Source organism: Choloepus didactylus, chromosome 3 (assembly GCF_015220235.1).
Source record: "Choloepus didactylus isolate mChoDid1 chromosome 3, mChoDid1.pri, whole genome shotgun sequence".
NCBI lineage: Eukaryota > Metazoa > Chordata > Mammalia > Pilosa > Megalonychidae > Choloepus > Choloepus didactylus.
In genome coordinates, this window is record NC_051309.1 from 57,175,655 (window position 1) to 57,198,708 (window position 23,054).

Here is a 23,054-nt window from a genome sequence, read left to right on the forward strand (position 1 = left end):
GTAGTGTTCCATTTTCTTCAATGTTCTGAAAGAGTTTGAGTAAGATTGGTGTCAGTTCTTTCTGGAAAGTTTGGTAGAATTCCCCTGTGAAGCCATCTGGCCCTGGGCATTTATTTGTGGGAAGATTTTTGATGACTGATTGGATCTCTTTGCTTGTGATGGGTTGGTTGAGGTCTTCTATTTCCTCTCTGGTCAGTCTAGGTTGTTCACATGTTTCCAGGAAATTGTCCATTTCCTCTGCATTATCCAGTTTGTTGCCATACAGTTGTTCATAATATCCTCTTAGAATTTTTTTAATTTCTTCAGGATCTGCAGTTATGTCACCTTTTTCATTCATTATTTTGTTTATATGGGTCTTCTCTCTTTTTGATTTTGTCAGTGTAGCTAGGGGCTTGTCAATCTTGTTGATCTTCTCAAAGAACCAACTTTTGGTGATATTTATCCTCTCTATTGTTTTTTTGTTCTCTATGTCATTTATTTCTGCTTTAATCCTTGTTATTTCTTTTCTTGTACTTGGTTTAGGATTGGTTTGCTGTTCATTTTCTAGCTTCTTCAGTTGATCCATTAGTTCTTTGATTTTGGCTCTTTCTTCCTTTTTAATATATGCGTTTAGTGCTATAAATTTCCCCCTTAGCACTGCTTTTGCTGCATCCCATAGGTTTTGGTATGTTGTGTTCTCATTTTCATTCGTCTCTATATATTTAGCAATTTCTCTTGCTATTTCTTCTTTAACCCACTGATTGTTTAGGAGTGTGTTGTTTAACCTCCAGGTATTTGTGAATTTTCTAAGTCTCTGATGGTTATTGACTTCTAATTGTATTCCATTGTGGTCAGAGAATGTGCTTTGAATAATTTCAATCTTTTTAAATTTATTGAGGCTTGTTTTATGTCCCAGCATATGATCTATTCTGGAGAAAGTTCCGTGAGCACTAGAAAAGTATGTGTATCCTGGTGATTTGGGATGTAATGTCCTGTAGATGTCTGTTAAATCTAATTCATTTATCAGATTGTTTAGGTTTTCAATTTCCTTATTGGTCTTCTGTCTGGTTGATCTATCTATAGGAGAGAGTGATGTGTTGAAGTCTCCCACAATTATTGTGGAAACATCAATTGCTTCCTTTAGTTTTGCCAGTGTTTCTCTCATGTATTTTGTGGCACCTTGATTGGGTGCATAGACATTTACGATTGTTATTTCTTCTTGCTGAATTGCCCCTTTTATTAGTATGTAGTGGCCTTCTTTGTCTCTCAGAACATCCCTGCATCTGAAGTCTATTTTATCTGAGATTAATATTGCTACACCTGCTTTCTTTTGGCTGTAGCTTGCATGAAATATTTTTTTCCATCCTTTCACTTTCAGTTTCTTTGTGTCCCTGTGTCTAAGATGAGTCTCTTGTATGCAACATATTGATGGTTCATTTTTTTTGATCCATTCTGCAAATCTATATCTTTTAATTGGGGAGTTTAATCCATTTACATTCAACGTTATAACCGTGAAGGCATTTCTTGAATCAGCCATCTTATCCTTTGGTTTATGTTTGTCATATTTTTCCCCTCTCTCTATTAATATCCTTTATTGTACCCATACCGAATCTCTTTAGTACTGAACCTTTCTCCAAGTCTCTCTCTCCTTTCTTTGTTGCTCTGTCTGTAGGGCTCCCTTTAGTATCTCCAGTAGGGCAGGTCTCTTGTTAGCAAATTCTCTCAGCATTTGTTTGTCTGTGAAAAATTTAAGCTCTCCCTCAAATTTGAAGGAGAGCTTTGCTGGATAAAGTATTCTTGGCTGGTAATTTTTCTCACTCAGAATTTTAAATACAGTGTGCCACCGCCTTCTCACCTCCATGGTGGCTGCTGAGTAGTCACTACTTAGTCTTATGCTGTTTCCTTTATATGTGGTGAGTTGGTTTTCTCTTGCTGCTTTCAGAACTTGCTCCTTCTCTTCTGTGTTTGACAGTGTGATCAGAATATGTCTCGGAGTGGATTTATTTGGATTTATTCTATTTGGAGTTCGCTGAGCATTTATGATTTGTGTATTTATGTTGTTTAGAAGATTTGGGAAGTTTTCCCCAACAATTTCTTTGAATACTCTTCCTAGACCTGTACCCTTTTCTTCCCCTTCTGGGACACCAATGACTCTTATATTCGGATGTTTCGTATTATCTATCATATCCCTGAGGTCCATTTCGATTTTTTCAATTTTTTTCCCCATTCTTTCTTTTATGCTTTCATTTTCCATTCTGTCATCTTCCAGGTCACTGATTTGTTGTTCAACTTCCTCTAGTCTTGTACTATGAGTGTCCAGAATCTTTTTAATTTGGTCAACAGTTTCTTTAATTTCCGTATGATCATCCACTTTTTATTTAGTCTTGCAATGTCTTCTTTATGCTCTTCTAGGGTCTTCTTGATTTCCTTTGTATCCCGTACTATGGTCTCATTGTTCATCTTTAGTTCTTTGAGTAGCTGCTCTAGGTGCTGTGTCTCTTCTGATATTTTGATTTGGGTGCTTGGGTTTGGGTTATCCATATCGTCTGGTTTTTTCATATGCTTTATAATTTTCTGTTGTTTTTGGCCTCGTGGCATTTGCTGAACTTGATAGGGTTCTTTTAGGATTTGTAGACCAATTGAAGTCCTTATCTCCAATTTATCAGATCTACAGCTTCGTGGAGTACACTTTCTATAACTAACCAGCACGTGGCGTCCACGAGCCACCTGTTCTCCACAAGCCAGTTCTCCCCTGCTTAGCCTTTTTGGTGAGTGGGGGAGTGAGTCTTGTGGGGTCCAACTGGTGTACCAAGCTTGCGTGTGTAGTTGGTGTTGCCTGCCCTGTATATGGGGCGTGTTTCTGGGCAGTCGGGGGGGGGGTGGCCCTAACAATCAAATCTCCCTGGTGATCCTAGAGTTTTAAAGCTGCTGCAATAGTCTAATCCTTCAGTTCAGTCCTGCCACAGTTTGCCTCTGCCACTGACCCACAAGTCCTTGGTATTGGCGTATGGCTACTGAGACGTGCAAGTGGGCCCCTCTTCCAGGCTGTGCACCCCGGGTCCTCTGTTGAGGGATGACTGTGCTATGTCACAGGTGAGTGCCGTCCCCCCAGGGCAGTTCTGGGCTGCTGGGCTGTGTAGGGAGGCTCCCAGTCTGCTGAAATGATGGCTGAATGGGGCTTTGTTAATTCACACTGCTCCACCTTCCCAACTCTGGGACAATCAGCTGAGGTTGCAGGGAAGGCTAATGTCCACGCCCAGTTTTGTGGAGTGTGCCTGTTATTTGAAGCACTTCTGTCACACTGGGTTGTCTGGGGCAGCTCTGGGCTATGGGGCTGGCGATGGGCAGGAGTGTTTCCTGTCCACCAGGATGGTGGCTGTGAGCGGACACCCCCCTTTTCTTGGGAAGTTGTGGTGTTTAGTGAATTTTCTCAGCCACTGGATTATTGCCTTTTGTTTCAGAGCTCTCTTAGTTCTGCTCTTGACTTGACCTACCCAAATTGCAAGTCTTTGAAGCTTTCTGTATTGGGCTTCTTAGAGTAATTGTTTTAGAAAAAGAAAAAAGGATTAAAAAAAAAAAAAAAAGGGCCCTCCTCAGAGATCTAATGGGTTATTGAAATGCTAAGAGACAAAGCAACCAGGGCCATTAAGGAAAGGTCCACAGGGCAGAGAGATCAGCTTTTCTTCGGGATTTGCATATGTGCCTCAGGGCCTGAGCTCTGCCCTTCCCCTTTCTATGTTCACCAGAACTCCAAAAACCCTCCGCTTTTATTTTGGAGTTTTTCGTGTTGTTTTTTTTCTATGCCTGTCTCCTCTCTGCTGGGCTGGCTGCTCTCAGATTCTCTGGTGTCTGGTCTCAGTCTATCTATGGTTGGAGTTTGGATCAGTAGAATGAGTTTCCGATAAGGGCTACCACTGCAGTTCTCCCTTCTCCTTCCCGGAGCTGACAGCCCCTCCTCCCACGGGACTGAGCCTGGCGGGGAGGGGCGCGGGTCCCCTGGCCGCAAAAACTTACAGATTTCACTGATCTCAGCAGTTCCACGTTTCCATGAGTGTTGTATGAAGTATGCCCAAAGTCAGATTGCTCTGTGGTGTCCAGTCCACGCAGTTCCTGGCTTTCTACCTACTTTCCTGGAGGAGTAACTAAAGCATACAGGTCACCAGTCCGCCATCTTGCCCCGCCTCCAATGATATACTTTCTTTTCTTGGCTTCTGGGACAGTGTAGTTTCCTGGTTCCTTGGTCTCCCCTCTGTGACTAGTTCTTCCGCTTTCCTTTATCTCTTAATGTTGGTGTGCCCCAGGACTTAGTCACTGGTCATCTTCTCTTCTCTGCCTACATTCATTCCCTTTGTGATCCCTTACAGACTCATGACAGGTTTTAACATCTATACCTTGAAGTTTCTGAAAAATATATCTCAAATAGACCTCTTTCCCTGAACTCCAGGTAGACCGTGGTAATGATAGTGAACATCGTGAGAAGAAGACATAGCTGGAGTATATTTGGGAAATAGCACTAAGTGGATTTACTAAGATTGGATACTGGCATGAGGGAAGAGAAGAAACAAGGTGAACAATCTTTACGTTACACTTCAGTTTCTAGAATGATGTCCATCTCAAGGAACCCTAGACTTTAATCCCTATTCTCAGGGAATAATTTATTTTACTAAAGCAGACTGTTACTCTTCCTTTAAGCATACAAATCCTCTTTGGAAAAATTCTTTCACATGGGATCCATGAGAGCAGAAAATCTGCCTGTGCTATTCACTGCTGTAGTCTCAGCATCCAGGATTCCCTGGCACAGAGAAGATGCTTAATAAGGTTTGTTGAATAAATGACTGAATGACAGCCCCATATTCCTCTTTGGCATGACGCCCTTTTAAATCAAATTTATAGATTCTGACTCATTTTATTCCACTAATTTTCTACAATTACTACTTGTGAGTGCAACTTCTGACGTAGCACACAATGTTTGCTCCCTCCTAGTATTCACGCCCTTGTAAAATCCCCCTCCTAGAGTGTAGGCTTGATTTAGTGACTCGTTTCTAACAGAATAGGCAAAAGTGATGGGACAGCACTTCTGTGATTAGGTTACAAAAGACTGTGATTCCCATCTTTGTTGCTGACAGGGCGATGCTGAAATGAGACACAGACACAAAGTTAAGATTTAAGGGAGCAGGGGACCCACTGCATCTCGTGCTAAGTGGGTGCTGATGCACCTGTACTCCAGTTATTTATCTGTTTGTTACACAAAGCTAGACTACACTATGTGATCAGAAGCATTCAGGGTGTCTCAGATATTAATCTTTACATCCTGCTGCAGATAAGAAGGAACAATCTGGGGTCAATGGTTAACACTGCTGTCATAGTCACAAGACACACATCTTTACAGGGCGTGCCTACACGGCGTTCCATGCAGACTTGTGACCCAGCGTTGCAGGCCACCACCCCGGACATGGTCTAAGTGACATGAAAAGCTTGGTTCCCCACATATCTTGCTGATATTTTCTCTCCCTGGTTCTTATTACAAGCTTGCTCTGATAGAGAAGGCCACCTGGCAAGGAATTAAGGGTGACCTCTGGCCATTCGCCAGCAAGGATCCAAGACCCTCAGTTCAACTGCCAACAGGGAACTGAATCTTGCCAATAATTACTTGGGGAACTCAGAAACAAATTCTGCCCCAGTTGAGATGATTGTGGCTCTGGCCAACACCTTGACTACAGCCTTATGAGAGACCTGGGGCTGACACCTTGATTGCAGCTTCATGACAGATCCTGAAGCAGAGGGTCTAGGAAACCATGCCTGGATTCCTGCCCCACAGTAACGATGAGATAATATATGTGTTTTGTTGTGTATCACTAAGTTTTGGAGTAATTTGTTGCAAGTCAACTAATACATTATATCTGATATACCGAAAAGAAAAACCAGAATTGAAATCTTGACTACAAGTTTGCAGTCATATGTCCTTAAGAGAGGTGTTTTTGCTTTTGTTTTCTAAACCTCTTGAAGTCTCAGTTTTAATATTTTTAACATGGGGATATTACCTACTAAGAGAAGGATATCTAGGGAGTAAAAAGACATCTTGTAATTCATACAAAGAACTCAGCTAGAGCCTAACATACAGTAAGCAATTAACAAATGGTAGTTTTAATCTGAGATCAGATATGTGTCTCAACCAATTATCACTGAATTATGGGTCTTTCAAATCTTTTTAAGAAAATGACATTTTAAAAAAATAAAAATAAACAGTAAAGTATAATCATATCACAAGTGAAGAAATGAAATATTTGAAAAGACAATTTTCCTATAAATAATTAAGTCTCTTCTTTCACTGGGAAGAAACTAAATGATTTTTTAAAAACTGTAAGAAACATACTTTATCAGCAGCTGTCTCAGGAAGAGACTCTTCAATGCCAAGCTCTCGTCGTCTTTCAGCCCTAACTTCTGCATAACTACAAAATGAAAAATAACAAATTTTAGTGTATTGTCATGCATTTAAAACTTTACTGTCTCACTTGTTCATCACTAATGTTAGACATTTTCTATGTGCTATGCAAATCTAAAACATTTCTCTAATGTACTTAAAATATAATTAAAATGTAATTAAAGTTACATTTTTCTAGTTATATCAAATTTTTATATGCCACTGTAAAGTACCTATAACTACACAGTATTTGAATTAAGAGAAACTAAATAAAGGGGGAATATGCTTATTTACTCCTGTTTTCCTTTAATGATGACTGACATTGGTACCTGACATTACACTTCTGCTCTAAACTATAAAATTTATGTCACGAATTATATATTCTATTAAATGCCTACATTATATTTCTATACAATCCCTTTAAGTAAATTTAAAGACACATAGAAATGATGTACTCCAAAAAAAGGGAGAAAAATCATTTTGCTGTTCATTAATAAGCCATGCATTAAAATTACACTGCCAAAATCATTACAGGATGTTAATATCATTTAGAAATTCTCTAAAAGAATTATTACCTTACTACAGTATGTGTACAAACAATAAACTCTGGCCTTGAATTCCACTGATGATAAGTGATATAATAATGAGTTTGAAGCCAAATCCACTGTTGCCCTTTGGTCAGGAACCTATAATAGCATGATTTGCCTTTTCCATATTGCATTACTAAGAAGAAAAGAGAAAAATATTTTTCTTTGATCCATATTATTAGTTATTAGGAATCTGTTTCTAACCAAAGGCTGTCATTTATATTTAAAGCTACATATACAATTCTTTTTCTAACGCTTCAATATATATATATCAATTTTAAGAACATGGAGTTTTGAGAGATAGCTTAAGGTCCCAAGTATTTAACAGATCTTCCAAAGTGTCCAAATTATAATCAGTGATAGCCATATAAAAGCCGAACAAGGTTCTGCTGATCTTTTATACTTTTTACACATGATATTCAAATACTCAAGTATAAATTATTCACATGGCTGAATTCCACCTGTCAAGTATACTGAGCATAACAGCAATGAGCAATCACACTGGAGTTTTTTCCCCCACAGGTACCCCGGCAAGGTACAGCATGTTTGAGACATTTCAGTTCTAAACTTTAACTAACCCAAATGAGAATTACTTAATTGTTCGAAGTAATTGTTAAGTACAATATTTCCCAATGCATGCTCTGTAGATTATAAATTCTGAAGACTTTCTGCAGATTTTAAGCAAAAAAATGGAAAACACTTGCTAAAAGTATCCTCAGTCTTCTCAAAACTTGAGTACGTTTCAAAAAACAAAAAAACAAACAACAAACACACCTTGAGTATGCTAATGTATGTCAAGATCCTCCAAAAGAGAGAGATTATGAATTATTTCCCATATTTTATTGACCATAAAATCCTTCTTTAATGGACTGGCATTCAGTGGTGCACACCTTAAGAAATGCCAGTTAGGAATCTCTCTTTCTAATTAGGAAATTAAGGTCTATCAAATCACTTGACCAAAATTTCTCAGTTCTTTAAATGAAGTCAAGTGTTTTCGCCACACCATGGTGCCTAGTGCCCATATAACTTGAAGTGAATAATGTTTTCTTTGTGCTGAAATAACTTTATTCTGAAAAATTTCCATAGCTTATGCTATTCTAGAATATGCTTTATTTTCAGAGAGATTTATTAGAAGGACATCCAAGAGGGTTAGAGTTTGAGGAGAGGATCAGAGAAGCAAATAAAGCCTATAACTAAAACAAACATTTGAAACAAAGAGTAAGTGGACCTAGATGCCAATCCTATCTCTGACACCAACAAGCTATGGGATGTGAGTAAATTACTTTAGCCTTGCTGGATTTCGGTTTACTTATGGAGATAGCAGTAACCTACCTCCTATAACTGTGCTGACAAATAATGGAGATAATATAAATAAGGTACTCAGAACAGTATTTGGCACAATGAAATGATAGTGCTGCTGCTGCTAATAAGAAAAATAATGACAGGTAACATTAACTGAACATTAACTATGAGCTTTCTAAAATAGATTCTCTAAATGTTTATCTAACTCCTGGGCAGATTTGCATTCCTGGAGATCAAATCTTATGAAATGGTATTCTAATAGTTTGACATTCTATTACAATTTTCAAAATAATCTACATCTCTTACTCCAGATACAGAGTTTCTACACTTCAGAACAAGAGTCATTCATGCCATATTATAAAATTGTACTTACTGTTATAGAATGAAATATATAAAACAGGAACAAGTTTAATTTAAACTTGATTTATGATTCCTACTGGATTGGTTGTATATATAAATTAAAATCTTCCAGTACATTTCAAAAATACATATATGGTTATAAATCTGTATTTTCTCATCTTATGTCTCAGACAAAATATTCTGCTTATATGATTAAAAAAGTTATTATCATGGGAAATACTAAAATCTACTTACAGTGCTCATGACATTTTGCCAAATTTTCTAGGTCATCCACATGATAGTAATCATAGCCAGATGTTCCCAAAACTTCAAATGGCAAATATCCTATTATGGGTGGTGCCCTAAATTACATACAAAACAATAAATACTGTTAGCTTTTCCCATAATAAAAAATATTCCACTAGAAATTAAGTTTTTTTTTAAATATTGGCTTTCATTTTTTGAAAAATGGACAATGGATTTGAAAGTCCTGATTAGAAAATAAGTTTGTCATTGAAAACCATTAATTTCAAGAGTAATAATATGACTATTACCCTTTTATGGGATTTTAAAATGGAGTTACCTGTGATCTAGAAATAGAAACTTCCATTCTAAACTATGTCGAGATGTAAATTCTTCATTAGGTTCTTCGACAGTGCACATTTCCTACAAATAAATAATTAAAATTTAGAAATACTTTCCTGTGTCTTTAGAAGAATCTTAACTATTGCTATGCATAAAAATCATTACTAATTTTCTCTAAACAAATTTTTTTAGTTGTTTTAGGAATTATCTGCTTGTCTTTTTTAAATGCAATTTTATTGAGATATATCGACATACCATATAATCACCCAAAGTGTACAGTTGTTCACAGTATCATCATATAGTTGTGCATTCATCACCATAATTTTGAACATTTTCATTACTCAAAAAAAAAAAAAGAATAAAAATAAAAACGAAAGTAAAAAAGAACAACCAAAACATGACCCCCAGCCCCCCCACCATTATTTATTTACTTTTTGTCCCCACTTCTCCACTCATCTGTCCATACACTGGATAAAGGGAATGTGAGCCACAAGGTTTTCACAATTATATGGTCACACAGTATAAACTATGTAGTTATACAATCATCTTCAAGAAACAAGGCTACTGGATTGCAGTTCAACAGTTTCAGGTATTTCCTTCTAGCAATTCTAATTCACTAAAAACTAAAAAGGGATATCTATATAATGCATAAGAATAACCTACAGAATGACTTCTCAACTCCATTTGAAATCTCAGTCACTGAAACTTTATTTTGCTTCATTTTGCTTCCCCTTTTTGGTCAAGAAGGCTTTCTCAATCCCATGATGCCGAGTCCAGGCTCATCCCTGAGAGTCATGTCCCACATTACCAGAGAGACTTACACCCCTCGGAGTCATGTCCCACGTAGAGGGGAGGACAGCGAGTCCACCTGCCCAGGTGGCTTAGAGAGAGAGGCCACATCTGAGCAACAAAAGAGGTTCTCTGGGGGTGAATCTTAGGCACAATTATCAGCGAGTCCACCTGCCCAGTTGGCTTAGCTAGAGAGGCCACATCTGAGCAACAAAAGAGGTTCTCTGGGGGTGAATCTTAGGCACAATTATAAGTAGGCTCTAAACAAAATTTTAAAACATTTTAATTTCCTAGTACTAAAGAATATGACAATAAATAACTCTTAAATGTAGGCTTTTGGGAAGAGTACTCTTCAGTCTACATATTCTCCCTGAAGCAGCTTCAGTCACTCATATATCTATAAACCTTGATGATTCCGGATTCAGGCCTCTCTCTTGAATCACAGTGCCATACTGTTGTCTACTTGACACTTCCACCTGATGTCCCATGCATCTGAAACTCATTATGTTCTAAAATGAACAAACTGCCTTACTCCCCATACCCAGTCACACAATTTTCTATCTCATTTAATGGAGAGACCATACCTGTCTAGTGGCAGAAGTCTAGAAATCTGATAGTCATAACATAATCTCTCATTCTTACCTCTTACCATCTAACTGGCCACTACTAAGTCCTTTCAATTTCCCATCTAAGTATTTTAAAAATCTATTCCATCCCATCCAATTTCCCTGCATTAGAGTCTAGAATCTTGCCATATTGACTTGTATTATTGGCATAGCCTCTCCCCAAACAGTCTCCCTATTCTTTAATTCATCTCCTATATTGCACTCACAGTTACCTTATTAATACTCAAATATGATTACATAGCATCCCTGCTTAAAAACCTTCAGTGGTTTCTCATCCCATTCGGATAAAGGTTAAGCTCTTTGGCAAGGAGAAACAAATTTCATTTTCGGCCTCTGCCTACTTCTCTAACGTCATCTCCCACTATCTCCAACCCTCTCTGCACACGTTCTAGACCTAGTCATACTAAACAATGTGTTCCAAACTGCTTCTGTGTCTTTGAATGACTTTTGTGTGACGCCCTGTAGCTGTTAAGAGCTTGGCTCTGAGTTCGAGAGAGATGAAATCAACTCTCAGTTCTATAGCTTACTAGCTGAAAGGATTTGGGCAAGTAACTTCCCTAAGCCTCAGTTTCCTTATATATAAAACTGGGGAACATACTAGCATCTATCTCATGAGTTATTTTGAGAATTAAATGAGATAATGTATATACAAGTATATAGCTTAGAGTAAGCACTCAATAAATATTAGTCATTGCTATTATTTCCAAAGGCCAAAACAAGCAGAACAAGACCAGTTTAAGATCTCCTAAGTGATAACTCAGTTCTCTGTCTTATACAATGGTGTCGCCCTAAATTTTAAATCATAGGAAGCTGGCTTCTCCTCTCTAGCCTCCTTCTGGTGGTTGAACTATTTCACTTTTCCACTTCCCTATCAGTCATTTGCTGGCTGAGCCCAGGAAATGAAGCTAACTTATTTAATTAAATTTTAAAATTGCAGATAAATTATATGCAGAAAAAACCACTTACACAATTCAAAAGAAACTTCCAAAAACAACCCTTTTAAATTTACCTAGAATTTGGCTTTTCTCCTTTAATGTAGATTATAACTAAAAAAAAATTTCCTAAAATTTTGCACAAAAGTAATACAATGATTATATATAAACAATGGTTAACTGCAAAGGATATAGATTTAAATTTTAGTTACATAATTTAATGAGTGCTTTGGTAACTTTCATTATTTGCTTCAAAAATACCATGATCATGCATATTTAATAATTCATAGCCATTACTACTTCATCATTTGCAAGAAGCTCCAGTCACTCTGGAAACAACAAAATATACATAAAGGTAGTTCTCATGGTATGAACTGAAATCCCTGTTTGGAAATAAAACTGGAAGTATACCTTGATAAACTGAGGTGTAGCTAACCGGACAGTAGCTACAAAACAAACTCTATCTTCATAAGGTCTGTGTGTACGCTGTATAGTTCCTTCAAAACCATTGTGTGCTGAAGTGGATACTAAAACAATAAGGAAATTTCTATCATTAGTTAATTCACTTAGCTTTTACTGATGTCCAAACATCTTTGTCTTTAAGAGCTTAAAAGAATAACAAGTTAAAACATATTATGAGAGAAGCATTTTTAACTCACCATTGTTTAAAGATTTGAAATTTCCTATAAATTTCACATATTCATAGGTAGATGGTTCCTTTGGGTCTATTGTTCCTCGAAGCATATGACAACAAAATTCTAACTGATTTTTTGCTGTGAAATAACAGGAAAAGTATGGTATGTTTGTGATATAATACAAAGAATATTAAATGAAATAAGAGTATAAAAACTGTATAAGTTCATAAGCATTATTTTTCTCCAATAGAAGTCTTCAATGACATTTTATTTCATTCATAAAAGTACAGTCCTTTTAGGAGACGTCTTCACTTTGTCCTTAAGAGAGAACAATTTCATGTTTCCCCATTTTTTTCTATTCTTCCCTCTCAAACTTCACTTTAACTTCAAAGAGAGGTTTTGCTTCCCGTTCTAAAGCTACTACTTCCATTCTTGCCTTGGACACCTTTCATATCTTCTCTAGGTCTAGGGGCATGCTGTTACTAATTCTTTAGCATCTACACTTTCTCTTCCTTTGGTTATTCACTTTCCACTTTAAAATATGCTAAGGTCTTCCTTTCTCAAAGAGTTTTTCATGCTCCTTTACTATTTTAGTATCACAGTACTTCTTCCTTTCATTATGCTCCAGTTCTTGTACATTAATTTCCCTTAGCTGCATGTCATATGGCTTTGTCTTCACCACTTTACAGAAATTGCTCTTCTAAACATTACCAACATTCGTATTGTCATCTTCAATGGTCTTTCCTCATTGTTTCTACCTCTTTTAACACACCATACTTTTTCATTAAATAGCATGAAACTTACTTTCCTATCTCACTGACTATTCCCATCTCTTCTGCTAATATCCGTCTTCAAACTGTGGGCCTTCACAAAGGTTCTTTTGGTCTTGATCTTTTGCTATACTTTATAAACCCACTGGCCTTGGTAAGCTTATTCACTCCTAAGTCTCTCTCCTGGATTCTAACATTTCATGTAAGACAAAATCCCATATCACTATTTGCTTTCAGGACACTTCCATCTGATTGTGCAAGGAGCAACTTAAACTCAAAAATTTGAAACTGAATTTATCCTCTTTCTTCTTAAACCAGAATCTTTCTCTTTATCCTATTTGTACTTATTTCCCAAGTTGGAAATCATATCAATTTTTTCTCTTCACTTCGTATCACACATCTCAAATCTAATCTATCACCAGGACATGCTATTCATTTCAGTTCTCAAAAGTCGTTTTTTCCAACTGAACATCCACTACCAATTTAATACAGGTCCCAACTACCTCGGATCTAGATAACAGGAACAATTTATTTATTATGTCTCCACACTCCTGCCACTTAGATTCACTTTTGCTTACTACTCTTAGACTAATCACACTTTCATCATACTATTTCAGCATTCAAGAACTACTGACCCTGTCTTCTGCTCATTGCATCAAGTTTGTACTCTTCTGTCATTATCATGATAGATGGCTTCTGCGGGATACTGATTACGTGCTTCGACTTGGCGGGCCTGGGCTGGGGGACCTGATCAGCCCCTGGGGAGGGTGGTGGGCACGGGAGACAGCGCCCTCCACAGCCCCCCAGGCCTGAGAAAGTGAGGCCGGAGGCAGGCCCCATTTCCTCACCCAAAATACAACCGTTAGGGGAGGCTTGCCGGAGGGAACCGCCTTTTCCCCACCCCCTTATCTTGCCCGCACACCCCCCGTTGCCAGAGCAACTCCCGCCACCACCAGTGCGCATACACTGTTGCCAGACACCGTTGCCAGAGCAACTCCCGCCCCTTTTCAAACAACCTCCGCGCCCTCTTAGAACCAATCCTAACCTCCGCACCCTCTCAGAACCAATCCTAGCCTTTATCCCCTCAGCATTGGCTTGTAACAACCCCCGCCCTCTATGCCAGCCTATATAACCTGTGCTCACCCCTAATAAACGCTCTTGGCTTTACCCTCCTGAAAAAAGCGTCCCGCCTGTTCCTTTCTCGCCGCCCTCCATACCTTGCACACCACCGCCGGGGACCTGGCCAAGTCCCCCGCCTCGCCCTCGCCTCCGGGAAAGAGCCCCCGCCGCCGGTACCCTCCGAGCAACGCCGAGAGCCGAGGGTTCAGCAACCGGCCGCCATCCCCCCAGACGATTCAACTGCGACCGCAGGCTTCATCATCTAATTCAGTAGGTTCAGAATCTAACCATCCTCCTCCTAAAACCTTTCCCATTGATGATCTCTATTTACTTAGTGACTTGTACCTCTTATCAATTCCTACTGAGTTTATCTACTTAACACTCAGATATTCTCTTTCCACTTCATCCTTACTTCTATTCTACAATTACAGTTTTCTTTTTTGTCTTCAGTCTGGGTCTCTTCAAAATTTTCCACCTGAGTCATTTATTTTCCACACCACAAAACCACCTTGATCTCCTTCACTGGCTCCCCATTGTGTAAAAACTAAAAATCACTGAAATATTAGGCTCTTTATAATTCTGTCCCTATTTCTTCCTCTAGATACAAATCACACCCTACCTGTATCACCTCACCTTCATTATGGCCAAAATTACCTGATTGACTTAAATAATATGTGTTATTAAATTTTTTTAAATGACCTAATTGCAGAATCCTGAATTTTCCAAGCCTTCTCCCCTCTATATTTTAACTAATGTTTAACTGCTTTGACATGAAATACTTCTTTTTCTGGGAGAACCTTTATGTGTATCAGTTAACTCAGGGGTCAGCCAGTCATTTAACTTAGGCTTTTCTCTATCAAAAAGTATTGTTGCCATCCTTGCCTCTGACCCTGGAAGCAGCAGCCTAACGTCTTTCTGCCTGAGGTTTTCATTCAGCAAATTTTGCCCTTATGAAGGTCTTTTAAGTAGACTTCTCCTTTGTCAACCTATTGTTATCTCCCAAGGCTCCACCTTTCTTCTTCTTTTCTCCTTGCTCTGGTAGCAATGCCATTCAATCCTATGACCTCAAATGCTATTCTGAGGGATATAACTGCCTTCTAATATCTATTATATACAGCTTAAATCTTTTTCCTAAGCACCAGACTAGAGTAGTTTACTGGTCAACTTCATATGAACTTGATTTTAAAACAAATATAAATAGGCTTCAAATGGATTCTCTTGTTATTTTCTGAACTCCCTATGACAGACTATGCCTCCTTATCAAAGATATGTATATATATGTGTGTGTATGTGTATATATGTGTGTGTGTGTGTGTGTGTGTGTATGTACACCTCAATTCTTAGATAGTTAGTATGCTACAGAATTTGAGGGTTCCTTAAAAAAAAACAACTAACCTTTAAAATGATTAATGAAGATATTGAATAGATCATGGCCAAATATAGAGTTGTGACAATTTCAAATTTGCTAAACCATAGGCAGTGAACACACAAGGTAATTTAGTGAAGAAAATGAGGTGTACTGGTCAAACTAATTTTTCCAATGATCCTAGTAGAAATGTCTGATTTACCCATTATATTCTAATGACAGAGACTAATTTTTCACTATTCTTGACATTTTTATGACATAGTATTAGTGGTCCACACATTAGATACATCTAAAAAAATGACTGTTTAATTAATAATGTTTCCTTTATTTAATAATGTTAAAAGACATACAGGAGTTAGATTTTTTCCATAGTTTGAGTCCAACTGGTTAATGAAGGGGAAGGGGAAAGGGAGAATGTTTAATCTTCTCTCTCTAATAATAATATAAGATTATATTATTTTTTTCCGGTTCCATTTTTTTGTGTAAAATGCAGTTTTATGGCATACCCATGGTCCATATTTGTTATAACAAACAAGACGGGATTTCAGTTTACTCTGGAATAGAGCTGAAACTTTTAATACGGTCATAGTTCATTTCATACTCTTTTTTTAAAATTTAAAAAGGACCCAATAGGTTATATGGAATGACACGCTATGTTAATTTAGTTGAACACGTATGTACTTGTCATAAAGTTGCAAAAGTAAAGGATAAATGCTTCCTATCAAACATAAAATTTAACACTTTGCTCAACAGTTATTACTTACATTTCAAATATTCAGGAGTTAATGAATCACTTTCCAGCAGATGAGTAGACAGTATTTTATAAACCTCTGAATGTTCCCCCTCTGGGATAAAATTAAATATACTTTGATCCACAAGATCAGACTGAAAATGAAATTTAAAAAGAATTATATTAATGATTTAAGAAACATTTTTTAAAGTATAAAATCACTATTAAAATATCAGAAGCACATATGGCTAATTTTCAATTACCTGTGAAAACCAACAAATGTCAATTTGAAGACCACATCGCAGAAAACAAGATGTAGAAGTTAAAAGAAGATTAACATTATCTTAATGCCTCTGATACTAGTGCTATCAGATTCATTATCAACATGATCTTAAAAGCCTGAAAAATTATTTGCAAAGCTAAGTTACACTAAAATTGAACATTTAAAAATATAACAGAATCAAGAAAACTAATTTGAAAAATCTTTGGCTAAGAGACATATATCCTTATCATATATTCAAACCTCTAGTAAACTAGTGTGATATGCACTACTATAAAGGATAAGCCACCAGCTAATCATGAAAAGGAAATTTGCCTTTGGTGTCATTTCAATTGTCCAATGTGTCTTTGCCTTTTTGTTTCATCTTTTCCAGGCATCTATCCTACATTCTGTGTCAAAAACCTTGCTTTTAGCTAACAACAAGAAAAATCAAGCAATATATTAAGCATTATAATCCTTACTAAAATATGGCTTTAATCATCATTTGTTAATTAACAGTAATTTGACCACCATCAGGTTGCTTACAATGTGCCAGGTGCTGTCAAATAAAGATAGTCACTATTTTTAAGTACCACTGAAAACAAAACTTCAGTGACTTCACATTTCCGACAGAATCCAGTCCATTCCACTTGGTCTGACATTTCTGGACTACTCTGTGGAATCCTGGGGATTCTACAGACATCTGAAGGACTGTGGAGGTAGGTGCAGCAGGAAGGAGAAATGTAAAGGCAAGAATCTTCCCCCTGAATTCAACCAAAGCAGTTCTACTTTTTTTAATCCTTTAAATACCTCTATAGATTTTGTTTGGAGAGCCCCACTGCTAAAACCAACAAACAAAAAACAACAAAAGAGACCCATTAGTGAGCTACTCGGAATGATGGAAGGTGGGAAAGGAGTATTTTATGACTCTCCATACAGATCATTCTGATAATGGCTTAAGTGTATTATTTATTTTATTATTAAAACATAAAAACACCTGTATTTTAATAAGGATTCATCTGGAAGTCTGGAAAGCCTCTAGAACTGAAGGAATAAACCGAATATTCAGGCATGGAAAATGGAAATGCTAGAAAATTGCCTTTTGTTGACAAAGTATTAAAATACTGACATTGGTATTAATGTAAAAGAAAGTACACAAAGAAAATAAAAATATACACCAATTTGAAGAACTAAAATGATCAGTTGGGAATAAATTAGTTTTCTACTATTATTTATTCTTACTAACAATTTCTATCACTACTATTTTAATAAATTATGATTTGGCCTACCTTACTCTTGCTTTTCCATCTATATATTCATAGGGTTTTATGTCTTCATAGAGTGAAGAATATGAATGGCTAGTACAGAGAGTAGTATGATCACATGCTTCAGTTTTGTCGATTAAAACCTGCTATCTTAGTCAGTGGTCAATATGACTTAAGATTTTAAAAACTTAAATTTTAAATCTTACATAATTGGGAGATTGGTTCTGTGAGCCTTGCAAAGCGTTTTCTTAACTTTGTCAACTCATACATAATAAAATTAATTTGGGCACATTTTAACCTATTTGAGGCTAATAAGCAGGCATAAATGCTTTTTGAGATTGGAAAGAAGGTTTATATATGTATTTAATTTTTCCTGCTCTGGCTTTCTATGGCAAAATTATAGGGACATATACTTCAGTGCCAAAAGGTATTTAAGCAATCCTTAGCTCAAAACCCTCCCCCACACCTTTTCACGTTGTCAAAAAGAAACATTATGCACAGAGAGACTGGACTTAATTGTGCAACAACTTGTGGAAGTGCCATGATAAAGAGTCAGGTCTCTACTGTGAACTTAAAATTTGTAAAATTTTACTATTTAATATTGATTTCCTCACATGGGTTTACATGTGTTCCTGAGAGACAATCTATAAAAACTGTAACCATGTAATGATAGGGAAAATGATTAATAACTCTGCAATCTGTCAGAATCCAAAACTACTAATATCACTATTAATTCTTTCCATTTCTACTCTCCTTAAGCAGGTAATTAGGAACATAAACACAAGCATGTGTTGAGAAACTCAGTATAATACGTCCTTGACTGGTATAAAATGTAATATGCACAGAATACAATTCTGAATTTTTTTGATAGTTATGTTTTTCTAGTTTCTTAAGGTGGAAACTGGGTTAATTTGAGGTCTTTCTTCTTTTCTAATATAGGTATCGGTTTAGCTACATCCCACAAATTTTGATATGTTGTGGTTCCTTTTTCATCAGTTCAATATACTTTCTAATTTTCAAACCATGAGTTATTTGGAATTGTGTTATTTGGTTTCGAAATACTTTAGATTTTCCAGATATCTATCTGTTACTGATTTCTAATAAAGTTCCACTGTGGACAAAGAACGTACTTTGCAAGATTTGAGTCATTTTAAATTTACTGAGACTTGTTTTATGTAAATTTCTGTGTATACTTGAAAAGGATGTTTTGCACTTAAATATGATAAATATGCAATAAGAGTATTTACACTATGCATAATGTACACTATTCCGTTATAATAAACATTTTAAATATAATAAATGCTATTAGTATTTCTAAACAAAGTGAGGCCTAAAAATTCAGAGAATTGGTCTATTTTCTGCCCATGCAAATTTACTTATGCGTTACTACACTTTCATTCATTACTCTTAAAGTACTTTTTAAATGTTAGGCTCAACACCTACCATTTGGGCTTACCGGAATACAAAATGATAATTAAAGTCATGATTCATCCATCTATTCCTCATTCAACAAATATATTTTGAATGTTTACTATCAGCAATATTCAAAAGGAAAAAAATGCATGCTGAAAAAATGCAAGGTTAACATTACAGAATTATTTCAAAATAAAATGTGATACCTTGTAAGGTTTTACAAGGTAAATCTTGATTTATATCCCTAGAAAGCACAGTGAAGCCAAATCATTTTCTCTGTGACCCAAAGAAATTAGAAATTAATTTCCACCTGACTTTTGGTAAGAAATTACCCTTTTAGAGTATGGCCTTTTAGAAGCAGAGTCCATTCTAAAGTAACCAGAAGGAAGTACTGCTGTTCAATATCTCTTGAAAGAGACCTTTACAGGGCAGTTTACTTTGCATTGTTATAAATTTTCAAGATATGGCATTTAAAAAGTAATTTATAAATAAATTCAGAATATCTGTACCACAAGCCCCATCTTAAGAGAGAAGAAAATTATGTATTAATTAAAAACTTCAAATTCATAAAAACTGCCAATTGCTGCAGAGCACCTAGCATAGTGTCTGCTACAGAGTAGATAATAAATATATGTTGAATAGAAAGCATGCACACAATTCAGGTATTCACCATCCTAATCAAAATTACACAATATACTTCTTTCCTAATTCTCTTTTAGGTCATATTGATAACAAATTTAATATAGCCATTATGACATTATCAATTCAAGGCACGTAGCATAACATTTTTGTCTCCACTATTTTTAATATGTTTTTATAAGTCATTCTTTTGAGAAAATTACTTATCCGTACTACTAGCTCCAAAAAGTAACTCTGTAGAACATTAGCTATTCTCAGTGATTTAACAGCATCTTCACCAGGCCGTTTAAAAACGAAAACACTGGAAACTTAGCATTAGAACAAAGAAGGCAGGAAGAATAGAGGCTAGATAAAGTGGTAGCCGAATATTAAAAAAGTTACTACAGATTAAAAGGTCATGACTGAGTTGAGACAACACAATCATGCAAAAACAGACACAGACTTAGATCTCTCATGCCTATTTTTAACCACTGCTCAACACTGCTCTGGAGGTCCACTTCCTAGTACTTAAAAAACTTCAAAATAGGCATTAAACGAGAAGGCAATCATAGGGTTTTTAAACTTACTGGTAAATGTTCAAGTAATGAAGTTACACTCTCAGACACATATATTATACTTCCATCTGTCATGATTGCTAAAAAAAAACCATCAAGAGCCTGAAATTAAACACAATGGTCAGTTAAATGAAAAGAAAAAAAATTATTTCACATTAGAAATAAAAATCTAAGATAACTGACAAGATATTTAACGTAACGTATTTGTAAATATTTAGAGTACTGTCAAAATGCCTGCCTTTCTCCTTTACTATACACACACAGACACACACACATATACATAATCATATAATATACCTGAAGATGCTAAAGCAAATGCTATCAATAATATATCTTAGGCATACAAAAGAACACATTATTACCTTTTTGAATATGTTAACAGAGAGGTGTATGATTGAAGTGTAGGGAGACATATGGGTGATAAATTGGTAGGAAGTGATAGGAAATCAAGCTGAAAACCTAGGCTGGGGAGCCATCATGAAAAGCTTTGAATACCAGGTTAAGACACAGGGACTTTGTTCTGTACACAATGGGAAGCCGACAGAAGGTATCAGAGCAAGGGTTGTGCTTCAACAAGAGTAGCCTGGAAGTAGTGTGTAAAATGGATTAAGAGGGAAAAGAAAACTGAGTTAGGAAAATCTCAATGGCTTTTCGAATAGTTGTGAAATTAAGGAGGATATGAATGAAATCAGTAGCAGCAGTAACAGAGCAAAAAAGCACTTAGGTGAGCATTGAGGAATGTGAAGTTCAAGTTCAGAAGAGAAGTAGGAACAGGGGATAAAAGACTTAACAATAAACCACTTTTGTACTTAACATATTACAAAGTATTTTCATTTGAGAATCCTAGGCACAGAAATGACAGCTGAAGAAATGAGATCTGCAAAAGAGAAAAGCAAGCCAAAGACAAATCCTTGGGGGGTGGGGGGATGGGGTGGTAACTTACACGACAACTAGGAGGAAAAATGCCAGAGAAAAAAATCCCCGACGACAGAATGCAGTGTTGTCAAGGAAATCAATGGAACAGGCAATGACAAGGTGAGCAGGGAGGAAAAGGAATGGTTCAGTGAAAAATGAAATCAAATAGGATTAGGAATGAGAATTTAAGAAATAAATCTTACAGACTTTCAGAAAGAAGAGTCAAACCACAGTGAGTTTAGAAATGACTGCGTGATCAGAAAGCAAAAAGTTCTCTTCCATGAACTTTAGAATGGAAGAAAGGGGGAAAGGACAGTTTTAAGGGGTCCAAGTATTCAAGGAGGCTTTTATTTACTATTATTTTTTTAAATAAGAGTAGCTGAGGTCTAAATTGCAGGCTGAGGAAAAGGAGGATCCAGTGAAGCAATTAAAGATATAGGGCAGAAAAGATACTCTTAAGAGGGATTCCTCCTCTCCTATTAAGACAGTTATCAAACTAAATTTGAATTTCTTGTTCAATTGTGGAGGAGCGCAACCTCTACGAGGGACAATGTCTATCTTATTCACCACTGCAGCTGCAGCACTAGCACATGTGTGGCACATGAGAGATAAAAAAAATCTGTAGTATATAATTTACAGACCCAGGAGTTAGACTAACCTCCCTCTAATTCTAAGTATTTGTTGAAGTAACATGTGGATTGTATGGAAAACTCTTACCCTTCTATCAGAGGTGATATTTTTATATTAGAAAGAAGTTATCTGAGGTGGATAGCTACCTTCTAGGAAGACTCAGACAAACCCATTCTTGGCTAAAGCTGGAGAGGGAATGGAGATCTTTATTAAGTTAAACAAACTCATGAACTTATTTAAAAAAAAAACAAACCCCAAACTCCGTGGTACAATAATGCCAGTGTTATTACTTCACAAGGAAAAGGGTCAAAATGATGTTAAGAAGAATAAGCTTTCTTCCTGTAAAGCCAGATTGTGTCATCTTGGAAAGCAAATTAATATTTACTATATAATCTGTATTTGCTCTTAAGATATTTGCAAAAAATAGTGATGTAGCTCTCTTCTGTGAGCAGAATGAACTGAAATCAGAATTCTTATGACTTCATCCCACTCTCAGGACCAGACTCTGTCCTTTCCTCTTCCAAAGGAGGCAAAGACTAAGCAGCGAACAGCCTCTACTAGCATCTTGTCAAAAGCTTGAAAAATACAAGAACAAACTTAGAGCCCAGATTTATTTTGGATGGAGGGATGTGGTCTCCCAAGAAGGTAGGTGGGTACAGGAAACTGAAGGGCCTTGAGGTGGGCCTTCAGAAGGAAGATTGGAGAGATCTGGAAGGGAGAGCAAGACCAAGAAGGACAACCTCATCCCAATACTGAAGACTGTGAAATATCTCCATTCTCCACATAGTATGATATAAGGGAAAAGGACAGTACTTCCACATGGATCTATAGCTAAGACGTGGATGACAGGGCACTAGTCCTAACATTGGAGGCTACTGGAGAGAACTGCCAGCAGCCAAGGGGAAAGAATTATATTGTAGTAGATGACTTCACATAAATGACTTCACATAGAGATGTGGTCAAGTTAAATTGCCTGATTTCCTTGCCTACTCCCAATCCCCCAAAGATAGCAAGGAATAATCCTCAGGCAACAGAGACAAGAAGAGGGAGAGAGAACGGTTAGCAATGGGAGGACTGGAGAGAGACAGATAACATATAAATTCTAGTCCCAGTTCTTCCATCAATTAGCTACCTGAACTTGGACAAATTGCAAAATCTCTGGGTCACATCCATAAAATAAAGAGGTTGAACTGAACAAT

The 23,054-nt window shown here is 36.6% G+C and overlaps 1 protein-coding gene across 8 annotated transcripts in view; it reads right to left on the bottom strand.

Moving 5' to 3' along the window:
* Nucleotides 1–23,054, bottom strand: part of CLOCK (clock circadian regulator) — a 147,804-nt gene that overhangs the window by 24,019 nt on the left and 100,731 nt on the right. For 7 of the 8 annotated variants that reach the window (XM_037829844.1, XM_037829842.1, XM_037829837.1 and 4 more), the window contains 8 exons: nt 20,323–20,412; nt 16,215–16,335; nt 12,220–12,333; nt 11,972–12,087; nt 9,212–9,294; nt 8,884–8,990; nt 6,976–7,123; nt 6,353–6,428 (listed from right to left, as the gene is read on the bottom strand). In XM_037829844.1, coding sequence (XP_037685772.1) covers nt 6,353–6,428; nt 6,976–7,123; nt 8,884–8,990; nt 9,212–9,294; nt 11,972–12,087; nt 12,220–12,333; nt 16,215–16,335; nt 20,323–20,412 — 855 coding nt within the window. The remainder of the gene's footprint in view (nt 1–6,352; nt 6,429–6,975; nt 7,124–8,883; nt 8,991–9,211; nt 9,295–11,971; nt 12,088–12,219; nt 12,334–16,214; nt 16,336–20,322; nt 20,413–23,054) is intronic. The other variant, XM_037829843.1, reaches the window with a different exon arrangement.